Source organism: Patagioenas fasciata, chromosome 32 (genome assembly GCF_037038585.1).
Source record: "Patagioenas fasciata isolate bPatFas1 chromosome 32, bPatFas1.hap1, whole genome shotgun sequence".
Classification (NCBI taxonomy): domain Eukaryota; kingdom Metazoa; phylum Chordata; class Aves; order Columbiformes; family Columbidae; genus Patagioenas; species Patagioenas fasciata.
The window spans coordinates 3,374,389-3,396,682 of record NC_092551.1 but is presented as its reverse complement, the minus strand read 5'-3'; the positions used below and the strand labels follow the sequence as shown (position 1 = coordinate 3,396,682).

Here is a 22,294-nt window from a genome sequence, read left to right as displayed (position 1 = left end):
TCTCAAAAGGAAAAATAAACCACGCAGAAAGAGCCAAACCAAGCAAAGTAAGGGAAGAAAACAACAAGAAGTAGGCAAAATAAAAGCAGCGGGTTGTGGTGCAGCTGCCACCAACGGCTTTTAATGCAGCGACAAATGGTGACAGCATCTTCCTGCTGGCCCCCCAGCACCGAAAACCCGGGGTTCGGCTCCTTTGGGCCCCCCAATCCTGGTGTCACCGCACTACGGGTCCATGGCCCCCCAGCACCGAAACCTGGGGGTTCGGCTCCTTTGGGGTCCCAAATCCTGGTGTCACCACACTAGGGGTCCATGGCCCCCCAGCACTGAAACCTGGGGGTTCGGCTCCTTTGGGGTCCCCAATCCTGGTGTCACCGCACTAGGGGTCCATGGCCCCCCAGCACCGAAACCTGGGGGTTCGGCTCTTCTTGGGGTCCCCAATCCTGGTGTCACCACACTAGGGGTCCATGGCCCCCCCAGCACCGAAACCCCAGGGTTTGGCTCCTTTGGGCCCCCTAATCCTGGTGTCACCGCACTAGGGGTCTATGGCCCCCCAGCACCAAAACCTGGGGGTTCAGCTCTTCTTGGGGTCCCCAATCCTGGTGTCACCGCACTAGGGGTCCATGGCCCCCCCAGCACCGAAACCTGGGGGTTCGGCTCCTTTGGGGTCCCCAATCCTGGTGTCACCACACTAGGGGTCCATGGCCCCCCAGCACCGAAACCTGGGGGTTCGGCTCTTCTTGGGGTCCCCAATCCTGGTGTCACCACACTAGGGGTCCATGGCCCCCCCAGCATCGAAACCCCGGGGTTCGGCTCCTTTGGGCCCCCCAATCCTGGTGTCACCGCACTAGGGGTCCATGGCCCCTCCAGCACCGAAACCCCGGGGTTCAGCTCTTCTTGGGGTCCCCAATCCTGGTGTCACCGCACTAGGGGTCCATGGCCCCCCCAGCACCGAAACCTGGGGGTTCAGCTCTTCTTGGGCCCCCCAATCCTGGTGTCACCACACTAGGGGACCATGGCCCCCCAGCACCGAAACCTGGGGGTTCAGCTCTTCTTGGGGTCCCCAATCCTGGTGTCACCCCACCGCCGTCTCCGCGTCCCCCAGGGGCCAAAGTCCACCGAGAAACAGAGTTTCGCCATAATGGGGGGAGCTCGGCGCCTCCCCCTTGCAGCATCTCAACCGCATCCACATGGGAGCCACCAGCTCGCCACCGCGGCCACCATTCGGTCCCCAATGTCACCGAGAGGAGGGAGGCGGTGAGTTGGGTGGGCAGGGGGCTGCCGACCTCCCCCCCCGGTTACGCTTGAGCCTCGTGGGCCGAGCCGTTGAGCGTCGCCGGCGGCTCCGAGCGCAGCCGCTCCAGCTCCTGGCGCTGCCGCAGCCGGTAGTGCCGGATCTTCTTCTGCCGGTAGTAGATGGCGTAGCCCCCCCCGGCGGCCGCCAGCAGCGCGGCCCCCGCCAGCGCCACCAGCACCCACGGCAGCACCTTGGGGTCGTAGGCTGATGGAGAGGGTGGGTGGGGGTCAGGGGAATGCATGGGAGACCCCCTAAGGGACCCCAAAAGCTCACAGGACACCCAAGATCACCAAGATCACTGGGAGGTCCCCAAGAGCATCAGGAGACCCAGAAGCTCCGGGAGACCCAAGATCACAAGGAGCTCTGGGACCTCCAAAAGCCCCAGGACCCCTGAGACCACCCAGACCCCCCAGGACCCCCAAGACCCTTGAGATCCCCATGACCCTTGAGATCCCCGGGACCCCTGAGACCACCCAGACCCCCAGGGCCCCCAAGGTCCTCAAGATGCCCAAGACCTCCAGGACCCCCAATACCCTTGAGATCCCCATGACCCTCAAGACCCCCAGGACCCCTGAGACCACCCAGATCCCTGGGATCCCCAAGGCTCCCCAGGACCCCCAAGACTCTTGAGATCCCCATGACTCTTGAGATCCCCAGGACCCTTGAGATCCCCAGGACCCCCAAGACTACTCAGACCCCTGGGACCCCCAAGGACCCCCAAGGCCCTCAAGATCCCCAAGAACTCCAGGACCCCCACGAGCACCCAGACCCCTGGGTCCCCCTAAGGGACCCCAAAAGCTCACAGGACACCCAAGATCACCAAGATCACTGGGAGGTCCCCAAGAGCATCAGGAGACCCAGAAGCTCCGGGAGACCCAAGATCACAAGGAGCTCTGGGACCACCCAGACCCCTGGGATCCCCAAGGCTCCCCAGCACCCCCAAGACTCTTGAGATCCCCATTACCCTCAGGATCCCCATGAGCACCCAGAGCCCTGGGACCCCCAAGGATCCCAAGACCCTCAAGATCCCCATGACCCTCAAGACCCCCAGGACCCCTAAGACCACTCAGACCCCTGGGATCCCCAAGGCCCTCAAGATCTCCAAGACCCCCAGGACCCCCATGAGCACCCAGACCCCTGGGATCCCTGACACCACCCAGACCCCCAAGACCCTTGAGATCCCCAAGACCCTTGAGATCCCCAAGATCCTTGAGATCCCCAGGACCCTCGAGACCCCCAGGACCCTCGAGACCACTCAGACCCCTGGGACCCCCAAGGACCCCCAAGGTCCTCAAGATCTCCAAGACCCCCAGGACCCCCATGAGCACCCAGACCCCTGGGATCCCTGACACCACCCAGACCCCCAAGACCCTTGAGATCCTCATGACCCTTGAGATCCCCATGACTCTCAAGACCCCCAGGACCCCTGAGACCACCCAGACCCCTGGGATCCCCAAGACCCTTGAGATCCTCATGACTCTCAAGACCCCCAGGACCCCTGAGACCACCCAGATCCCTGGGACCCCCAAGGACCCCCAAGGTCCTCAAGATGCCCAAGACCCCCAGGACCCCCAAGACCCTTAAGATCCCCATGACCCTCAAGACCCCCAGGACCCCTGAGACCACCCAGACCCCTGGGATCCCCAAGGCTCCCCAGGACCCCCAAGACTCTTGAGATCCCCATGACCCTCAAGACCCCCAGGACCCCCAAGACCCTTGAGAACCCCATGACTCTCAAGACCCCCAGGACCCCTGAGACCCCCAAGGACCCCCAAGGTCCTCAAGATGTCCAAGACCCCCAAGACCCTTGAGATCCCCATGACCCTCAAGACCCCCAGGACCCCTGAGACCACTCAGACCCCTGGGACCCCCAAGGATCCCAAGACCCCTGTGACCCCCAGACCCCCCCATCCCCACTCACCGTCCACCCCCACGGTGACATCCCGGCTGGCTGTCCCCAGCGGGTTGGTGGCGTGGCAGCGATAGATGCCGGCGTGGGCGCGGGTGACCGGCTGCGGCACCCCGGGGGGGAACGGCTCCCCCTCTTTGGTGCACGTCACCTCAGGGCGGGGGTTCCCCCGCGCCCAGCACCGCAGGGTCTCATCCTGCCCCTCCGTCCAGTTCTGCTGGGGGGGGCAGCTCTCGTCGTCCATGCGGGGAGCGGCTGCGGGAACACCCAGATGTCACACGGGAACGTGGCCCTGGCCTTGAACTTGAACCGAGGGGCCACAACTGGACACACTATTCCAGATGGGACACACTATTCCAGATGTGGCCTCCCCAGGGCAGAGCAGAGGGGCAGGAGAACCTCTCTGACCCACTGACCACCCCCTTCTAATACCCCCCAGGTCCCATTGGCTTCCTGGCCACAAGGGCCCAGTGCTGGCTCAGCCCACAGCACCCGCTGTTCCCAGCTGGGCTCCCATCCAAGCACTGACCGGGCCCGACCCTGCTTAGCTTCCCAGATCAGACCAGATGGGGCGTTCTCAGGGTGCTAAGGCTCTATATATTATATATATATATGTTCCCCAAGTATATCCTGATAGTATCTGAACTAAAGGACAGAGCAGAGGGGCAGGAGAACCTCTCTGACCCACTGACCACCCCCTTCTAACCCACCCCAGGTACCATTGGTCTCCCATCCAAGCACTGACCGGGCCTGACCCTGCTTAGCTTCCCAGATCAGACCAGATGGGGCGTTCTCAGGGTGCTAAGGCTCTATATATTATATATATATGTGTTCCCCAAGTATATCCTGATAGTATCTGAACTAAACCCTTTTTCCATGCTGTCTCCAGGCCCCCCAGCTCCCTTTTCACCGCCCTCCAACAGCCCATTCCCCAACTTATACCGGAACCTGGGGTTGTTCTGCCCGGTTACAGCATTCTACACGTGTTCTATACCATTCAATTCTCCCCACTTTGGGTGGCAGCACAGCCTCCAGCGTCACCCACTTCGGTGCCACTGGGTGACAACCCCTCTATCCCCTCATCCAAATCATTGGTGGATATATCGAGCACCGAAACATCCCCACGGCCGCCGCGCTCTCACCGGTGACATTGAGCCGCACTGGCGCGCTGCTCTTGGTTGCTTTGCCGCCTATGGGGAGTTTGGCATCGCAGCTCAGCTCCACTCCATCATCCTCCTCGCTCGCCGCCATGGCGAAGGCCAGCGGCGCCGTGCCCCACTCCTCCAGGACGCGGCGCCCGGCGCGGACGCGCACCCGGATCTCCGCCGAGTGACCGGGTGCCAAAACGCACCTCCCGCTCACCGCCGCGCCGGCCGCCACGCTGCTGCTCCCAACATCCAACCGCGGCGGGGGGAATCCTGCGGGCGACGACACCGCGGTGACGCCCGCGTCCCCAACCCCGCGTCCCCCCCGGGCGTTCGCCGGCGCCGCCGTCACTCACGGTAGACGTGCACGGTCGCCTCCGCCCGCCGCCGCGCGGGTCCCACGGTCACGGCGCAAACCAGGGCGAACGTGCCCGTTCGGTTCGGGGCCAGCTCGGCGGTGGCGCGGTGGCCGTCGCGGCTGATGGCGAGCGGTAGGGGGCGGTCGGCGAGCGCCAGCTCGAACCGCGGCGCCGGGAAGACGCCGGTGACGGCGCAGCTGGCGTTGGCCGCCTCGCCCGTCTCCAGGTAGATCTGCGGCTCCATCGCCGGGTCCTCCGGGAACTCTATCACCGCGTAGAAACACCCGCAATGAGCCAACAGCCGCGCGGCGTTAACACCGCGGAGACGCCGGAGCGGCCTTACCGTACACGGATAATTGTTGCGGGTCGGACGTGTGGGCGAAGCGCGGGCGGTTGTAGGGGGACAGGTCGAGCGCCGCCTGGCAGGTGACGTTGTGGCCGTGGTGCTGGCGCTGTGCGGTCAGCCGGTGCGTCACCCGGACCACCGCCGGCTCGTCGCGCCCGTGCCGCGCGAAGGATTCGGTGTGCAGGGTCTCGGGGCCGCGCCGCAGCGTCACCGTGAGCAACCGGAGCGGCGCCGCGCCGGACACCACGCACGTCAGGTTATGGGAGGCGCCGACGGGGAGCGGAGGCACCGGCTCCAGCACCGGAGGATCCGGAGCACCTGGGGAAATGCATGGGGGTGAGGGCTGGGGTCCCCTTGATCTTCCCCCCCATTTTGGGGAGGAGCTCTGGGGTCCCCTTGGTTTCCCCCCCATTTTGTGGAGGAGCTCTGGGGTCCCCTTGCCTTCCCCCCCATATTGGGGAGGAGCTCTGAGGTCCCCTTGACTTCCCCCCATATTGGGGAGGAGTTCTGGGGTCCCCTTGCCTTCCCCCCCATATTGGGGAGGAGCTCAGGGTCCCCTTGGCTTTCCCCCCATATTGGGGAGGAGCTCTGAGGTCCCCTTGGCTTTCCCCCCATTTTGGGGAGGAGCTCTGGGGTCCCCTTGACCTTCCCCCCATATTGGGGAGGAGCTCTGGGGTCCCCTTGGTTTCCCCCCCATTTTGTGGAGGAGCTCTGGGGTCCCCTTGCCTTCCCCCCCATATTGGGGAGGAGCTCAGGGTCCCCTTGGCTTTCCCCCCATATTGGGGAGGAGCTCTGGGGTCCCCTTGGTTTCCCCCCCATATTGGGGATGGGGAGGAGCTCTGGGGTCCCCTTGCCTTCCCCCCCATATTGGGGAGGAGCTCAGGGTCCCCTTGGCTTTCCCCCCATATTGGGGAGGAGCTCTGAGGTCCCCTTGGCTTTCCCCCCATTTTGGGGAGGAGCTCTGGGGTCCCCTTGGTTTCCCCCCCATATTGGGGATGGGGAGGAGCTCTGGGGTCCCCTTGACCTTCCCCCCATATTGGGGAGGAGCTCAGGGTCCCCTTGGTTTCCCCCCCATATTGGGGAGGAGCTCTGGGGTCTTCTTGACCTTCCCCCCCATATTGGGGAGGAGCTCTGGGTCCCCATGGCTTTCCCCCCATATTGGGGAGGAGCTCTGGGGTCCCCTTGACTTCCCCCCCATATTGGGGATTATCCCAGGCTCCCCACGACTCCCCCCATACTGGGATGATCCCAGGGTCCCCTTGGCTTCCCCCCCATATTGGGGAGGAGCTCTGGGTCCCCATGACTTCCTCCCATATTGGGATGATCCCAGGGTCCCTATGATTTCCCCCCCCATATTGGGGATGATCTCAGGGTCCCCTTGACTTCCCCTCCATATTGGGGATGGGGATGAGCTCTGGGTCCCATTAACTTCCCCCCCATATTGGGGAGGAGCTCTGGGGTCCCCTTGACTTCCCCCCCATATTGGGGAGGAGCTCTGGGGTCCCCTTGACTTCCCCCCCATATTGGGGAGGAGCTCTGGGTCCCCTTGACTTCCCCTCCATATTGGGGATGGGGATGAGCTCTGGGTCCCATTAACTTCCCCCCCATATTGTGGAGGAGCTCTGGGTCCCCTTGGCATTCCCCCCATATTGGGGAGGAGCTCTGGGGTCCCCTTGGCTTTCCCCCCATATTGTGGAGGAGCTCTGGGGTCCCCTTGACTTCCCCCCCATATTGGGGAGGAGCTCTGGGTCCCCTTGACTTCCCCTCCATATTGGGGATGGGGATGAGCTCTGGGTCCCATTAACTTCCCCCCATATTGTGGAGGAGCTCTGGGTCCCCTTGGCATTCCCCCCATATTGGGGAGGAGCTCTGGGGTCCCCTTGGCTTTCCCCCCATATTGTGGAGGAGCTCTGGGGTCCCCTTGACTTCCCCCCCATATTGGGGAGGAGCTCTGGGTCCCCTTGACTTCCCCCCCATATTGGGGAGGAGCTCTGGGTCCCCTTGACTTCCCCCCCATATTGGGGATGGGGATGAGCTCTGGGTCCCATTAACTTCCCCCCCATATTGGGGAGGAGCTCTGGGGTCCCCTTGACTTCCCCCCCATATTGGGGAGGAGCTCTGGGTCCCCTTGACTTCCCCCCCATATTGGGGATGATCTCAGGGTCCCCTTGCCTTCCCCCCCATATTGGGGATGATCTCAGGGTCCCCTTGCCTTCCCCCCCATATTGGGGATTATCCCAGGCTCCCCATGACTCCCCCCATACTGGGATGATCCCAGGGTCCCCTTGGCTTTCCCCCCATATTGGGGAGGAGCTCTGGGGTCCCCTTGACTTCCCCCCCATATTGGGGAGGAGCTCTGGGTCCCCTTGACTTCCCCTCCATATTGGGGATGGGGATGAGCTCTGGGTCCCATTAACTTCTCCCCCATATTGGGGAGGAGCTCTGGGTCCCCTTGGCTTTCCCCCCATATTGGGGAGGAGCTCTGGGTCCCCTTGACTTCCCCTCCATATTGGGGATGGGGATGAGCTCTGGGTCCCATTAACTTCTCCCCCATATTGGGGAGGAGCTCAGGGTCCCCTTGCCTTCCCCCCCATATTGGGGATGATCTCAGGGTCCCCTTGCCTTCCCCCCCATATTGGGGATGATCTCAGGGTCCCCTTGCCTTCCCCCCCATATTGGGGATTATCCCAGGCTCCCCATGACTCCCCCCATACTGGGATGATCCCAGGGTCCCCTTGGCTTTCCCCCCATATTGGGGAGGAGCTCTGGGTCCCCTTGACTTCCCCCCCATACTGGGGCTGCCCCCAGGGTCCCCTGGCCTCCCCCGCGCCGCCATGGGGACGAGCGGTGCTTACGGTAGACGGTGAGTTTGGCGGTCACCACCTTCCTCTGCTGGCGGCAGTTCCAGAAGCAGAGGACGCTGGAGTTCCACTCGGTGACGTTGAGCAGCTCCACCACCGCCTCCTGCGGCGTGGCCCTCAGCAGCCGCTTCAGCGCCGACGTCTCCACGTTGCCGTTGCCGTGGGGGTCCTGGCAGGTGCTGCGCAGCCTCAGCACCAGCGACCCCCCGTGCTCCACCGCCGGCGCCGCCGGCTCCATCGACAGCGCGAACGAGGCGCCCGCCCGCCCTGGTGGGAAACGGGGGAGAGGGGACCCCCAGCTTCAGCACCATCCCCAATATGGGGGGGAAGGCAAGGGGACCCCTGAGATTGTCCCCAATATGGGGGGGAAGGCAAGGGGATCCTGAGCTCATCCCCAATATGATGGGGAAGCCAAGGGGACCCCAGGGCTCATTCCCCAATATGGGGGGAAAGCCAAGGGGACCCCAGGGCTCATCCCCAATATGGGGGGGAAGGTCAAGGGGACCCCAGAGCTCCTCCCCAATATGGGGGTCCTAGGGGTCTGGGGGGTCTCAGGGGTCCTGGGGGTCTTGGGGATCTTGAGAATCTGGGGGGTCCCTGGGGTCTGGGTGCTCCTGAGGGTCTTGGGGACCTCAAGGGTCTCAGGGGTCCTGGGGGTCTGGGTGCTCATGGGGGTCCTGGGGGTTTGGGGGTCCCAGGGGTCTGGGTGCTCATGGGGGTCCTGGGGGTTTGGGGGTCCTGGGGGTCTGGGTGCTCACGGGGGTCCTGGGGGTCTTGGTGCTCATGGGGGTCCTGGGGGTCTGGGTGCTCATGGGGGTCCTGGGGATTTGGGGGTCCCAGGGGTCTGGGTGCTCCTGAGGGTCTTGGGGACCTCAAGGGTCTCAGGGGTCCTGGGGGTCTGGGTGCTCATGGGGGTCCTGGGGGTTTGGGGGTCCTGGGGGCCTGGGTGCTCATGGGGGTCCTGAGGGTTTGGGGGTCCCAGGGGCCTGGGTGCTCATGGGGGTCCTGGGGGTTTGGGGGTCCCAGGGGTCTGGGTGCTCATGGGGGTCCTGGGGGTTTGGGGATCCCAGGGGTCTGGGTGCTCATGGGGGTCCTGAGGGTTTGGGGGTCCCAGGGGTCTGGGTGCTCCTGAGGGTCTTGGGGACCTCAAGGGTCTCAGGGGTCCTGGGGGTCCTGGGGGTCTGGGTGCTCATGGGGGTCCTGGGGGTTTGGGGATCCCAGGGGTCTGGGTGCTCATGGGGGTCCTGGGGGTTTGGGGGTCCCAGGGGTCTGGGTGCTCATGGGGGTCCTGGGGGTTTGGGGGTCCTGGGGGTCTGGGTGCTCATGGGGGTCCTGGGGGTTTGGGGGTCCCAGAGGTCTGGGTGCTCATGGGGGTCCTGAGGGTTTGGGGGTCCCAGGGGTCTGGGTGCTCACGGGGGTCCCAAGGCTCTCAGGGCTCTCGGGTGTCTGTGGGCTCCTGGGGGTCCCCTCCCCAGGGTCCCAAGCGTCCCGGAGCCCCCGGTGGTCCTGGGAAGCCCCGTGGTGAGTCAGCGGCACCTTTGGGTGGGGGATTCCCAGCGGTTCCCCCCCAGCAGGGGCAGGATCCGGCCCTTTCCCGGAATGGCCGCGGGTGCCAGGAAGGGAGCGATCGCATCCAGGAGTTTCGCAAGAGCCCCGGGGCCCCGCGCCAGGGACGCGGCGTGGATGGGGGGACAGGGGGCGCCATGGGGCTGGGACCCCCAACCCAGCCTCCCACCGGCCCCTGGGACACGTTCGTGCTCATATGGGGACAGATGGGGACACGTGTCCCCCCACCCGTGACACTGGTAGCACACATGGTGACACGTTCGTGCTCATATGGGGACAGATGGGGACACGTGTCCCCCCACCCGTGACACTGGTAGCACACACGGTGACACGTTCGTGCTCATATGGGGACAGATGGGGACACGTGTCCCCCCACCCGTGACACTGGTAGCACACATGGTGACACGTTCGTGCTCATATGGGGACAGATGGGGACACGCGTGTCCCCCCACCCGTGACACTGGTAGCACACACGGTGACACGTTCGTGCTCATATGGGGACAGATGGGGACACGCGTCCCCCCACCCGTGACACTGGTAGCACACATGGTGACACGTTCGTGCTCATATGGGGACAGATGGGGACACGCGTGTCCCCCCACCTGTGACACTGGTAGCACACATGGTGACACGTTCGTGCTCATATGGGGACAGATGGGGACACGTGTGTCCCCCCACCCGTGACACTGGTAGCACACATGGTGACACGTTCGTGCTCATATGGGGACAGATGGGGACACGCGTGTCCCCCCACCCGTGACACTGGTAGCACACATGGTGACACGTTCGTGCTCATATGGGGACAGATGGGGACACGCGTGTCCCCCCACCCGTGACACTGGTAGCACACATGGTGACACGTTCGTGCTCATATGGGGACAGATGGGGACACGCGTCCCCCCACCCGTGACACTGGTAGCACACACGGTGACACGTTCGTGCTCATATGGGGACAGATGGGGACACGCGTGTCCCCCCACCCGTGACACTGGTAGCACACATGGTGACACATTCATGCGGTGACACCGGGATGCCACCAACATGGTGACAGGTTGCTCAGCGCTGGGGACACGCCCCAGATCCCCCCCCCATCACCACCTCGGTGCCACCCCCAGCCCCGTGTCCCCTCACCTGCGGTGGCCCCCAGGGCGCACAGGAGCAGCGGCAGCACCGCGGGGTCCATGGGGCGCTTGGGGGGCGGAGCCGGTCGGGCTCCCCGGGGTCGATCGGTCCGGGCTCCCCGGGGTCGGTCGGTCCGGGCTCCCCGGGGTCGGTCGGTCCGGGCTCCCCGGGGTCGGTTCGGGTTCCCCGGGGTCGGTTCGGGTTCCCCGGGGTCGGTCGGTCCGGGCTCCCCGGGGTCGGTCGGTCCGGGCTCCCCGGGGTCGGTCGGTCCGGGCTCCCCGGGGTCGGTTCGGGTTCCCCGGGGTCGGTCGGTTCGGGTTCCCCGGGGTCGGTCCGGGCTCCCCGGCGTCGCTCGGTTCGGGTTCCCCGGGGTCGGTCGGTCCGGGCTCCCCGGGGTCGGTTCGGGTTCCCCGGGGTCGGTCGGTTCGGGCTCCCCGGGGTCGGTCCGGGCTCCCCGGCGTCGCTCGGTTCGGGTTCCCCGGGGTCGGTCGGTCCGGGCTCCCCGGGGTCGGTTCGGGTTCCCCGGGGTCGGTCGGTTCGGGTTCCCCGGGGTCGGTTCGGGTTCCCCGGGGTCGGTCCGGGTTCCCCGGGGTCGCTCGGTTCGGGTTCCCCGGGGTCGGTTCCTGCTCCCCGGGGTCGCTCGGTTCCCGTTCCCCGGGAGCCCCGGGAAGGCTCCGCTCAGAGGCTCCGGGAACACCGGGCAGGGTCAGTTCAGCCTCTCAGGATCGCTCGGTTCAGGGTTGGTTCAGGGTGCCCGGGAGCACCGGGATGGATCCGTTCAGACTCCCCGGGATCGGTTGGTTCGGTCTCTTCCGAGAGCACCAGGTCCGCTCGGTCCGGTCTCCCGGGGTTCGATCTCCGGGTCCGCTCGGTTCGGTCTCCCGGGACCTCTCGGTTCGATCTCCCGGGTCCGCTCGCTCCGATCTCCCGGGTCCCCTCGGTTCGATCTCCCGGGTCCCCTCGGTTCGATCTCCCGGGTCCCCTCGGTTCGATCTCCCGGGTCCGCTCGCTCCGATCTCCCGGGTCCCCTCGGTTCGATCTCCGGGTCCGCTCGGTTCGATCTCCCGGGTCCCCTCGGTTCGATCCCCCGGGTCCCCTCGGTTCGATCCCCCGGGTCCCCTCGGTTCGATCCCCCGGGTCCCCTCGGTTCGATCCCCCGGGTCCGCTCGGTTCAGTCCCCCGGGTCCGCTCGGTTCAGTCCCCCGGGTCCGCTCGGTTCAATCCCCCGGGTCCGCTCGGTTCAATCCCCCGAGTCCGTTCAGTTCAATCCCCCGAGTCCGCTCGGTTCGATCTCCCGGGGTTCGATCTCCGGGTCCCCTCGGTTCTATCCCCGGGTCCTCTCGGTTCTATCCCCGGGTCCTCTCGGTTCTATCCCCGGGTCCTCTCGGTTCTATCACCCGGGTCCTCTCGGTCCGATCTCCCAGGTCCTCTCGGTTCTATCCCCGGTCCGCTCGATCCGCCCCCGCTCTCACCGGCTCGGCGCGCTCCGTCCGTCCGTCCGTCCGTCCGTCCGTCCGTCCGTCTGTCCGCGGGTGGCTTGGTCCCGCCCCGGGCGGTGCTTTAAGAGCCCGGCCCCTCCCGTCCGGTCCCGGGGGAATTCCGGTGCTGCGGGGACTTCGGGGCCGGGTTTCCCCAAGCAGCGGCGACCCCAGGACTGGACGAGGGGGGGGGTACAGGGGGTCCTGCCCCACACCGGCCCTGCTGCCCCCGATATGGGGCAGTTCCGTTGCGTTATTACCCCGGGTCGGGGGATTCTCGCTGCGGGGTCAGCGCCCGGTGCCACCGGCGGGGGAGGTGACCGAGGGGTCCCCCCGCTGTATCCCCAAGCCCGGGGGGTGGTGGCAGCACCTCCCACCCCCCCAGCGCGTGATCCGGGGGCGGTGACACCGAAGCCTCTTCCTCTTCTGGTTTTCAGTCGATTTTTGACGCGAGGGGAAGTTTTTGATTGGTGGGAACCGGGGGTTGGGGGGGACAAGGGACAGCGACAGCAGCTCGGAGACACCAGCGTGTCGCCTCGGTTCCTGTCCCCATGTGCTGTGTCCCCAGCCCTGGGCCGGGGGGGTCTTGTCCCCAACCCGTGTCCTGCCCAGGGGGGTCCCGACCCCACCTGTGTCATTGTCCCTGTCCCCCTCTCGTGTCCCCATTCTGTCCCCCTGCACAAGAGGGTCCCATGTGCCCCCACTGTCCTTGTCCCCCCTGTCCCCATGCCCAAGGGGGTCCCATCCCCACTCGTGTCCCTGTCCCCCCCAGTGTCCCCATTCCCAAGGGGTTGTCGTCCCCACCCGTGTCCCTGTCCCCCATTCTGTCCCCATTCCCAAGGGGGTCCTGTCCCCAGTGTCTCTTGTCCCCCCCAGTGTCCCCACTCCCAAGGGGGTCCTGTCCCCAGTGTCTCTTGTCCCCCCCAGTGTCCCCATTCCCAAGGGGGTCCCATCCCCACCCGTGTCCCTTTTCCTCCTCAGTGTCCCCATTCTGTCCCCATTCCCAAGGGGGTCCCATCCCCACCCGTGTCCCTGTCCCCCCAGTGTCCCCATTCCCAATGGGCTCCCATCCTCACCCGTGTCCCTGTCCCCCCAGTGTCCCCATTCCCAACGGGCTCCCATCCCCACCCATGTCCCTGCCCCTCCAAGTGTCCCCATCCCCACCCATGTCCCTGTCCCCCCACTGTCCCCATACCAATGTGGTCCAAGCCAATGGGGGTCAGGGGGACGCTCAGGGTGGTGACCCCCCCCATGGGGACACAGTGACCATCAGTCACCCCCAGGAGTGCCCCAGGTTGGGGACAACACCCCTCTGTGTGTCCCCCACGGGCCCCTGTGTCCCCGCCCACATTGGCGACACAGCCAGGACGCCACCGGTTCCCTTTGCCAACCCCCCCGCCCCCGGCTTCCCAGCGCTGGCTTTTCCTGCCACGCTGGCCAAAAAGGTCCGGAGGGTGACACAGACACCGGTTGCCACCACATGTCCCCCCCACGGTGGCCCCGGCGCTGCCGCGGTGGCGGGGGGGACAACATGGCGCGGCTTCTCATGGCCACGAGTTTCACTTCCACACCCGTGACGCGATGGGAACGGCGCTGAGCGGGGTTTGTCACCAAATTGTCACATCCTGGTGTCACCGCTCTGCTGGGGTTTGTCCCCCATCCCCGTGGTGGCAGCGCTGGGGACGCCCTTGGGTTCCCGCAGGAACCGGTTATGGAGCTCGGGGACTTCGCTGGCTCCGGTGTCACCGGAGGGGGACAAAGGTGTTTCCTGCCCATGTGCTGGCTCAGCAGAGGGAAGGGATGTGGGGGGGACAATGGGGACATGGGGACGGATGGGGGAGCTGGGGGACACCAGGGACATGGGGATGGATGTGGGGACATGGGGGACGTGGGGACGGATGGGGGAGCTGGGGGACACCAGGGACATGGGGATGGATGTGGGGACATGGGGGACGTGGGGATGGATGGGGGAGCTGGGGGACAGGGACGTGGGGGACATATGGATGGATGGGGGGACACAAGGGACATGGGGATGGATTGGCAGAGATGAGGGGACAGGGACATGGGGATGGATGGGGGGGCCTTGGGGACACTGGGGACATAGGGATGGATTGGCAGAGATGGGGGACAGGGACATGGGGGACATGGGGGACATGGGGACGGACTGGCAGAGATGGGGGGACAGGGACATGGGAATCAATGGGGGGACATGGGGATAGATGGGGGGGGCTGGGGGACACAGGGGACATGGGGATGGATGAGGGGGCCTTGGGGACGTGGGGGACAGATTGGCAGAGATGGGAGGAACAGGGACATAGGGGACATGAGGATGGATGGAGGGACACGGGGGACATGGGGACGGATTGGCAGAGATGGGGGGACAGGGACATGGGGGACATGGGGATGGATGGGGGGACAGGGGGGACATGGGGACAGATTGGCAGAGATGGGGGGACATGGGGGACATGGGGACGGACTGGCAGAGATGGGGGGACAGGGACATGGTGACAGACGGGGGGACATGGGGATGGATGGGGGGGCCTTGGGGACACGGGGGACATGGGGACGGATTGGCAGAGATGGGGGGACAGGGACATGGGGGACATGGGGATGGATGGGGAGACAGGGGGGACAGATGGGCAGAGATTGGGGACAGGGACATAGGGATCAATGGGGGGACCTGGGGATGGATGGGGGAGCCCTGGGGACATGGGGGACTTGGGGACGGATTGGCAGAGATGGGGGGACAGGGACATGGTGACAGATGGGGGGACATGGGGATGGATGAGGGGGACATGGGGACACGGGGGACATGGGGACAGATTGGCAGAGATGGGGGGCACAGGGACATGGTGACAGATGGGGGGACCTGGGGGACACAGGGGACAGACGGACAAGACAAAACCGCCGTCCCGGCCCACGTGTCACCACCCCCCCAAGGCCACCGCGGTGACACCGCGGCCCTTGAGCCGCTTCCCCTGCATCCGGTGGCCGCCCCGTGTCACCGAGCCCGGGTGTCCCCTGTCCCCTCACGTCCGTCTGTCCTGCTAACAAGGGCGGCTCGTTAACGCCCACAGGAAGCGGCCACACCGCGGGATTTTCCCGCTCCGGAGCCACCAAAATGGGAAAAACCGGGAACACCCCCCCGAAAATGGGGGGCACGGATCTGCCCCCCCCCCCTTGGAGTGTCCCCAAAAACCCCGAATGCGGGGGACAGCGCAGGGTCCTGGGAATGGGGGGGGCGGGGGGACTGGGAATAGGGGGGGGCTGCAAGGTCACTTAATATGGGGGTGGTAAAGGGATGGTGAAAATGGGGGGGCACAAAGGGGCTGGAAATGGGGGGGTTGGAAAGGGACCAAAATTATGGGGGGGCTGCAAAGGGGCTGAAAATGGGGGGGATGGAAAGGGATCAAAATTATGGGGGGGGTTGCAAAGGGACTGAAAATAGGGGGGGTTACAAAGGGGCTGTAAATGGGGGGGCTGGAAAGGGACCCAAATTATGGGGGGGCTGGAAAGGGGCTGAAAATGGGGGGTCACAAAGGGGCTGTAAAAATGGGGGGGTCACAAAGGGGCTGGAAATGGGGGGGTTGGAAAGGGACCAAAATTATGAGGGGTTGCAAAGGGGCTGAAAATGGGGGGGCACAAAAGGGCTGTGAATATGGGGGGGGCACAAAGGGGCTGGAAATGGGGGGGTTGGAAAGGGACCAAAATTATGGGGGGTTGCAAAGGGGCTGAAAATGGGGGGGCACAAAAGGGCTGTGAATATGGGGGGGGCACAAAGGGGCTGGAAATGGGGGGGTTGGAAAGGGACCAAAATTATGGGGGTGGTTGCAAAGGGGCTGAAAATGGGGGGGGCACAAAAGGGCTGTGAATATGGGGGGGGCACAAAGGGGCTGGAAATGGGGGGGTTGGAAAGGGACCAAAATTATGGGGGGTTGCAAAGGGGCTGAAAATGGGGGGGCACAAAAGGGCTGTGAATATGGGGGGGTCACAAAAGGGGCTGGAAATGGGGGGGTTGGAAAGGGACCAAAATTATGGGGGCCTGCAAAGGGGCTGAAAATGGGGGGGCACAAAAGGGCTGTGAATATGGGGGGGGCACAAAGGGGCTGGAAATGGGGGGGTTGGAAAGGGACCAAAATTATGGGGGGTTGCAAAGGGGCTGAAAATGGGGGGGCACAAAAGGGCTGTGAATATGGGGGGTTACAAAGAGACTTAAAATATGGGGGGGGGGGGGGCTGAAAATTGAGGGGGGGTCACAAAAGGCGCTGTAAAAACAGGGGGGGTCACAACAGGAGGTGGCATCACCCCCCCCTCAGCACAAAGCGACGCAGCAGCCGCACAAACTCCATTTAATGTCCCCTGGGTGTCCCCCAAAACCCCCGTCCTATGGGATGGGGGGTGGGTTTTGCTTTTGGGGGGCAGCTCCCCATAACCAGGGGGGGGTCTTGTCTTTCTGGGGGGGTCTCATCTTGCTGGGGGGGTCACGGGAAGTCGCTGTAGGGCATGGAGAAGGGGTAAAGCGCCGAGTACCGCGTGTCGTGCCACAGCAGCGTCTTCTCCAGGAAGGTGACGGTGTCCAATGTCACCACCAGCGTCTCGTGCTTCAACATGCTGTGAACGTTCAACCCTGGACGTGGGGGGGGAACACATTTAGGAGAGGCCCCCCCCTACATGTCTAGGGGTCCCCGATGTATTTCGGGGGGTCCCCGATGCATTTTGGGGGGGGTAAGCGCAGCCCTCACCCAGCGCCGGGATTAAATTGATGGTTTTCAGCTCGGCTACCGCGGTGCTGATTTTCTCCGGGATTTCGTTGCTGGGGGGAGAAAAAAGGGGGGGATTAATGGGGAAGAGACCCCCCCATGATCTTTTACCCCCCCCAAACCCCACTCACACATCAACAATGAGGACGGAGTGGCCCCAGTGCCGATACCGCGCCAGGTCCAGTAGATACTGGGGGTCACTGGTGGGGATCTCCAGGTTGTCAACGATGTGCAGATCATCCTGCGAGAAGGGGGGGGACACAATTAATTTGGGGGGGGGGGGCACAGTGTCCCCAACCCCCTTACGACCCCCCCGTACCTGCATCAGCTTCACGGTCAACGCCACTTTCAGCCCCAGCACCCGAATTTTCATGGGGAGCATGTAGTAGTAACTGGTGGGACCGCGGGGGCCGTGGGAGATACCACCTGATTACAGGGGGGGACGCACAGCTTGGTGACCCCCCCAGGAGCGTCCCAGCGCCCCCCAGGAGGGTGAGGACCCCCCAATGTCCCCAAGGGGGGGTCCCAGGACTCACCCCCCCGCCAGAGCGGTGAGCGGATGCTGCCGTGGCGGGCTCGGCCGGTGCCTTTTTGGCGCCATGGTTTTCTGCCCCCCCCCCGCACCTCTGCCCGTGTTTTCACCTTGGCGTAGCTCTGGGGAAGGGGGGGGACAACACATGGTGATGGGGGGGGGGACAGTTGGGAACCCCCTGGTGTCCCCCTCCCCATACACAGGGAGGGGAACCAGGAGTCCTGGTGCCTTTGCAGGAAGGGGCTGCTCCCACCCCCCCCCAAAATCACTTTGTCCCCCCTTTTCCCCCCCCAAAACCTCTGTGTCCCCTCCATGAAGCCCCTTTGCCCCCCCCCCAGATCTTTCTCTGCCCCCAGAACCTCCTCTGACCCCCCCAAACCCCCCCAACCCTAAACTCCCCTCGGCCCCCCAACCTCCCCAAAAATAAAGCCCTAAACCCCCCTCTGCTCCCCCAATTCCTCCTCTGCCCCCCAACTACGCCCCCCAAAATGACCCCTCCCTTTCTCCCCCCAGAACCCCCTGTACCCCCCCAAAACCCTACAGACCCCCCCTGCCCCTCAAATCCCCTCTGACCCCCCAAAGCACTTTAAACCCCCCTCTGCCCCCCTAATTCCTCCTCTGCCCCCCAACTACCCCCCCAAAAAATGAACCCCCTTTTCTCCTCCCAAAACCCCCCTGTACCCCCCCAACCCCCCCCGCCCCCCAAAAAACCCCAACCCCCCAAAAAACCCTAAACCCCCCTCTGCCCCCCCAATTCCTCCTCTGCCCCCCAACTACCCCCCCAAAATGACCCCCCTCTTTTCTCCCCCCAAACCCCCCTGTACCCCCCCCCAAACCCCATAGACCCCCCCTGCCCCCCAAAAAACCTCCCCCCACACTCACGATCCTCTTGTAGTTCTTCTGCCACATGGCGACCGTGTGCAGGATGTCCAGCCTTGGGGACATGGGGACATGCAGTGAGGTCACTCCCCCTATGGGGGACACCCCCCCAATTGGGGACACCCCCCCTGTGTCCCCAGGGTCCCCCCCCTCACCTGGGTCTGACGGCGAAGACGTCGGGGTGCAGGTCGGTGAGCCCCCGAAATTCGTCATCGTGGTGACGAAGGGACTCCACCCAGGCCTGGACCGGGGAGCGGTGACACGGGACGGGGACGGCGCAGGGACGCAGGATCGGGGACACCGGGGACACCGGGGACACCGGGGACAGCGGCGCTGCTGGGGACAGGGACAGCGGTGGCACCAGCTGGAGACATCGGGGACACTGGGGACAGGGACAGAGGGGACAGTGGTGGCACCACTGGGGACACCAGGGACACTGGGGACAGAGGGGACAGTGGCACTGTTGGGGACACGGGCAGAGGGGACAGTGGTGGCACCACTGGGGACACCAGGGACACTGGGGACAGGGACAGAGGGGACAGTGGTGGCACCACTGGGGACACGGGCAGAGGGGACAGTGGTGGCACTGCTGGGGACACGGGCAGAGGGGACAGTGGTGGCACCACTGGGGACACCAGGGACACTGGGGACAGGGACAGAGGGGACAGCGGTGGCATCAGCACCACTGTGGGGACAAGGGCGCAGGGGACATTGGTACCTCCGGGGGGACAAGAGCAGAGGGGACAGTGGTGGCATCAGCACCTCTGGGGACAGGGACAGAGGGGACAGTGGTGGCAGCAGCAGGTGACAAAGCGGGGACACCCCAAGGCCAGGGACAGCTGTCCCCAGGTTGTCCCCACTGTTCCCAGCACCACAGACACCCTGACCCTGATGTCCCCAGGTGTCCCCAACCCCACAGACACCCTGACCCTGATGTCCCCAGGTGTCCCCAACCCCACAGACACCCTGACCCTGATGTCCCCAGGTGTCCCCAACCCCATGGAACCACATCGCTGATGTCCCCAGCCCCATGGACGCCCTGACCCTCATGTCCCCAGGTGTCCCCAAATCCACGGACACCCCATCCCTGCTGTCCCCTGGTGTCCGCAGCACCACAGACACCACATCCCTGATGTCTCCATGTGTCCCCAACCCCAGGAACACCCCATCCTTGATGTCCCCAACCCCACAGACACTGTCCCTCATGTCCTCGGGTGTCCCCAATCCCACGAACACCCTGACCCTGATGCCCCAGCCCCACGGACACCCTGTCCCTAATGTCCCCAAGTGTCCCCAGCCTCATGGACACCCTGATCCTGATGTCCCCAACCCCACAGACACTGTCCCTCATGTCCCCAGGTGTCCCCAACTCCACAAACACCCTGACCCTGATGTCCCCAACCCCACAGACACCACATCCCTGATGTCCCCAGGTGTCCCCAACCCCATGGACACCCTGACCCTGATGTCCCCAGATGTCCCCAACCCCACAGACACCCTGACCCTGATGTCCCCAGCCCCACAGACACCACATCCCTGATGTCCCCAGGTGTCCCCAACCCCATGGACACCCTGACCCTGATGTCCCCATGTGTCCCCAGCCCCACAGACACCACATCCCTGATGTCCCCGGGTGTCCCCAACCCCACGGACACCCTGACCCTGATGTCCCCAACCCCACAGACACCACATCCCTGATGTCCCCGGGTGTCCCCAACCCCACGGACACCCTGACCCTGATGTCCCCAACCCCACAGACACCACATCCCTGCTGTCCCCAGGTGTTCCCAGCCCCAGGGCCACCCCGTCCCATCCCGGACTCACCCGTGTGGGTCCCGGGGGACCCAGCGGAGGCGGCGGGGCCGGACGAGACCTGTGGGAAAGCGGCTGTCAGCGCGGGGGGCGGCGGCCTCCGAGCTCCGCCCCCGGCCCCGCCCCCGGCCCCGCCCTCACCCCCGCGGCCCCGGCCCGGGCGCGGCCCCTGAGCGCGGCGGAAACGGCGGAAGTAACGGAGGAAAGGGCGGAAATAACGGAGGAGACGGCGGGAACGCGGGACCCGCCCGCCCGGAGCATGGCGGCAGCGCCTGGCGCGCCGCGGTGACGTCACCAAAGAGCGCGGAGGGGCTTCCGGCGGAAGTGGGAGGAGGCGGGAAAGAAGGAGGAGGAGGAGGAGGGTGGGGAAGGGAGGAGAGCGGGAAGGGGGCGGCCCCAGTGCCCCCCATGACCCCCAGTGCCCCCCATGACCCCCCAGTGCTCCCCAGTGCCCCCCACGAACCGCAGTGCCCCCCAGGACCCCCAGTGCCCCCCACGAACCGCAGTGCTCCCCAGTGCCCCCCACGAACCGCAGTGCCCCCCAGGACCCCCAGTGCCCCCCATGAACCACCAGTGGCCCCCAGGACCCCCCAGTGCCCCCCAGGACCACCATGAACCACCAGTGCCCCCCAGGACCCACAGTGTTCCCCATGACCCCCCAGTGCTCCCCAGTGCCCCCCACGAACCACAGTGCCCCCCAGTGCCCCCAAGCGCCCCCCAGGACCCACCAGTGCCCCCCAAGACCCACAGTGCCCCCAGGACCCCCCATGAACCACCAGTGCCCCCCAGGACCCACAGTGCCCCCCAGTGCCCCCCATGAACCACAGTGCCCCCCAATCACCACCAGTGCCCCCCATAACCCCCCAGTGCCCCCCGTGAACCACCAGTCCCCCCCATGGCTCCCCAGTACCCCAAATCACCCCCAGTGCCCCCATCACCCCCCCAGTGCCCCCCATCACCCCCTGTGCCCCCCATGACCCCCCAGTGCCCCCTCAGTCCTCCCCATCACCCCCAGTGCCCCCATCACCCCCAGTGCCCCCCCATAACCCCCAGTGCCCCCCCAGTGCCCCCCAATCACTTCCACTGCTCCCCCATAACCCCCAGTGCCCCCCATCACCCCCCAGTACCCCCATAACCCTCAGTGTCCCCCCATGACCCCCAGTGCCCCCCAATCACCCCCTGTGCCCCCCCGTAACCCCCAGTGCCCCCCATCACCCCCCAGTACCCCCATAACCCTCAGTGTCCCCCCATAACCCCCAGTGCCCCCCAATCACCCCCTGTGCCCCCCCGTAACCCCCAGTGCCCCCCAATCACTTCCAGTGCTCCCCCATAACCCCCAGTGCCCCCCATAACCCCCAGTGCCCCCCATCACCACCCAGTACCCCCAATCACCCCCCAGTGCCCCCCATAACCCCAGTGCTCCCCATAACCCCCAGTGCCCCCCAATCACTCCCGTGCCCCCCCATAACCCCCGGTGCCCCCCATCACCCCCCAGTACCCCCAATCACCCCCCAGTGCCCCCCAATCACTTCCAGTGCTCCCCCATAACCCCCAGTGCCCCCATAACCCTCAGTGCCCCCCATCACCCCCCAGTACCCCCAATCACCCCCAGTGCCCCCAATCACTTCCAGTGCTCCCCCATAACCCCCAGTGCCCCCATAACCCTCAGTGTCCCCCCATAACCCCCAGTGCCCCCCATAACCCCCAGTACCCCCAATCACCCCCAGTGCCCCCCGTCACCCCCCAGTACCCCCAATCACCCCCAGTACCCCCAATCACCCCCCAGTGCCCCCCAATCACTTCCAGTGCTCCCCCATAACCCCCAGTGCCCCCATAACCCTCAGTGCCCCCCATCACCCCCCAGTACCCCCAATCACCCCCAGTGCCCCCCAATCACTTCCAGCGCCCCCCATCACCCCCAGGCCGGGACTGGGGGTTCCACTCTGGGACTGGGGGGGCCCAAACTGCCTTTTGGGGGGGCCCAGGCTGAGATTTGAGGGGGGGTCCCACCCAGGGCTCTCCCCCCTCAACCATCTGGCCCCACAATTTCCCCCTCCCCCCCCGTTTTGGGCGGCGGATCCGGGGGCGGGGGGTGGGGGGGGGTGGGGGGCTCCTCCGGCCAATTCGGTCCCGGGGGGGCCCCGCTGCCCTTCCCCCCCCATCCCAACGCCTGTTTCCAATTAAATCCCTTCCCGGCCCCTTCGCTGCGGCCTCTTCATGGCGGGGGGGGG

At 65.3% G+C, this 22,294-nt stretch overlaps 2 protein-coding genes across 3 annotated transcripts; both read right to left on the bottom strand.

Annotated features, from left to right (window-relative positions):
- Positions 1–93: 93 nt before the first annotated feature.
- LOC139825963 (intercellular adhesion molecule 1-like) lies at positions 94–13,333 on the bottom strand. The gene is made up of 10 exons (XM_071800634.1): positions 13,276–13,333; positions 12,075–12,256; positions 11,367–11,813; positions 10,612–11,287; positions 7,909–8,181; positions 5,051–5,371; positions 4,705–4,971; positions 4,346–4,621; positions 3,216–3,458; positions 94–1,498 (listed from the first exon to the last, which is right to left on the bottom strand). The coding sequence occupies exons 1-10, from the start codon at positions 13,331–13,333 to the stop codon at positions 1,296–1,298; spliced, it is 2,946 nt and encodes a 981-aa protein (XP_071656735.1). The 3' UTR covers positions 94–1,295.
- A 3,082-nt stretch (positions 13,334–16,415) lies between these two features.
- MRPL4 (mitochondrial ribosomal protein L4) lies at positions 16,416–20,373 on the bottom strand. 2 transcript variants are annotated; one of them, XM_071800665.1, is made up of 9 exons: positions 20,205–20,373; positions 20,076–20,124; positions 18,407–18,587; positions 18,255–18,306; positions 17,377–17,494; positions 17,160–17,266; positions 16,972–17,081; positions 16,823–16,893; positions 16,416–16,707 (listed from the first exon to the last, which is right to left on the bottom strand). In XM_071800665.1, exons 1-9 carry the CDS (start codon positions 20,322–20,324, stop codon positions 16,562–16,564), a joined length of 954 nt encoding a protein of 317 aa, XP_071656766.1. In that variant the 5' UTR covers positions 20,325–20,373; the 3' UTR covers positions 16,416–16,561. The 2 variants fall into 2 exon arrangements, with proteins under 2 accessions (XP_071656766.1, XP_065715331.2); XM_065859259.2 differs by having other exon boundaries at positions 18,407–18,584.
- Between the last annotated feature and the right edge of the window lie 1,921 nt (positions 20,374–22,294).

Excerpts from the sequence above, each read along its gene's own strand:
- MRPL4 (XM_071800665.1), bottom strand. The coding sequence starts at position 20,324 with ATGCTCCGGGCGGGCGGGTCCCGCGTTCCCGCCGTCTCCTCCGTTATT. Across the intron at positions 17,495-18,254 it reads AGAAGAACTACAAGAGGATC|AGCTACGCCAAGGTGAAAAC; the intron begins GTGAGTGTGGGG and ends CCCCTTCCCCAG. Across the intron at positions 17,082-17,159 it reads TGACCGTGAAGCTGATGCAG|GATGATCTGCACATCGTTGA; the intron begins GTACGGGGGGGT and ends CCCTTCTCGCAG.
- LOC139825963 (XM_071800634.1), bottom strand. The coding sequence starts at position 13,333 with ATGGGGGGGGTCACCACCCTGAGCGTCCCCCTGACCCCCATTGGCTTG. Across the intron at positions 8,182-10,611 it reads CGCCCTGGGGGCCACCGCAG|GGCGGGCGGGCGCCTCGTTC; the intron begins GTGAGGGGACAC and ends GTTTCCCACCAG. Across the intron at positions 4,622-4,704 it reads GGCGACCGTGCACGTCTACC|GATTCCCCCCGCCGCGGTTG; the intron begins GTGAGTGACGGC and ends CGTCGCCCGCAG.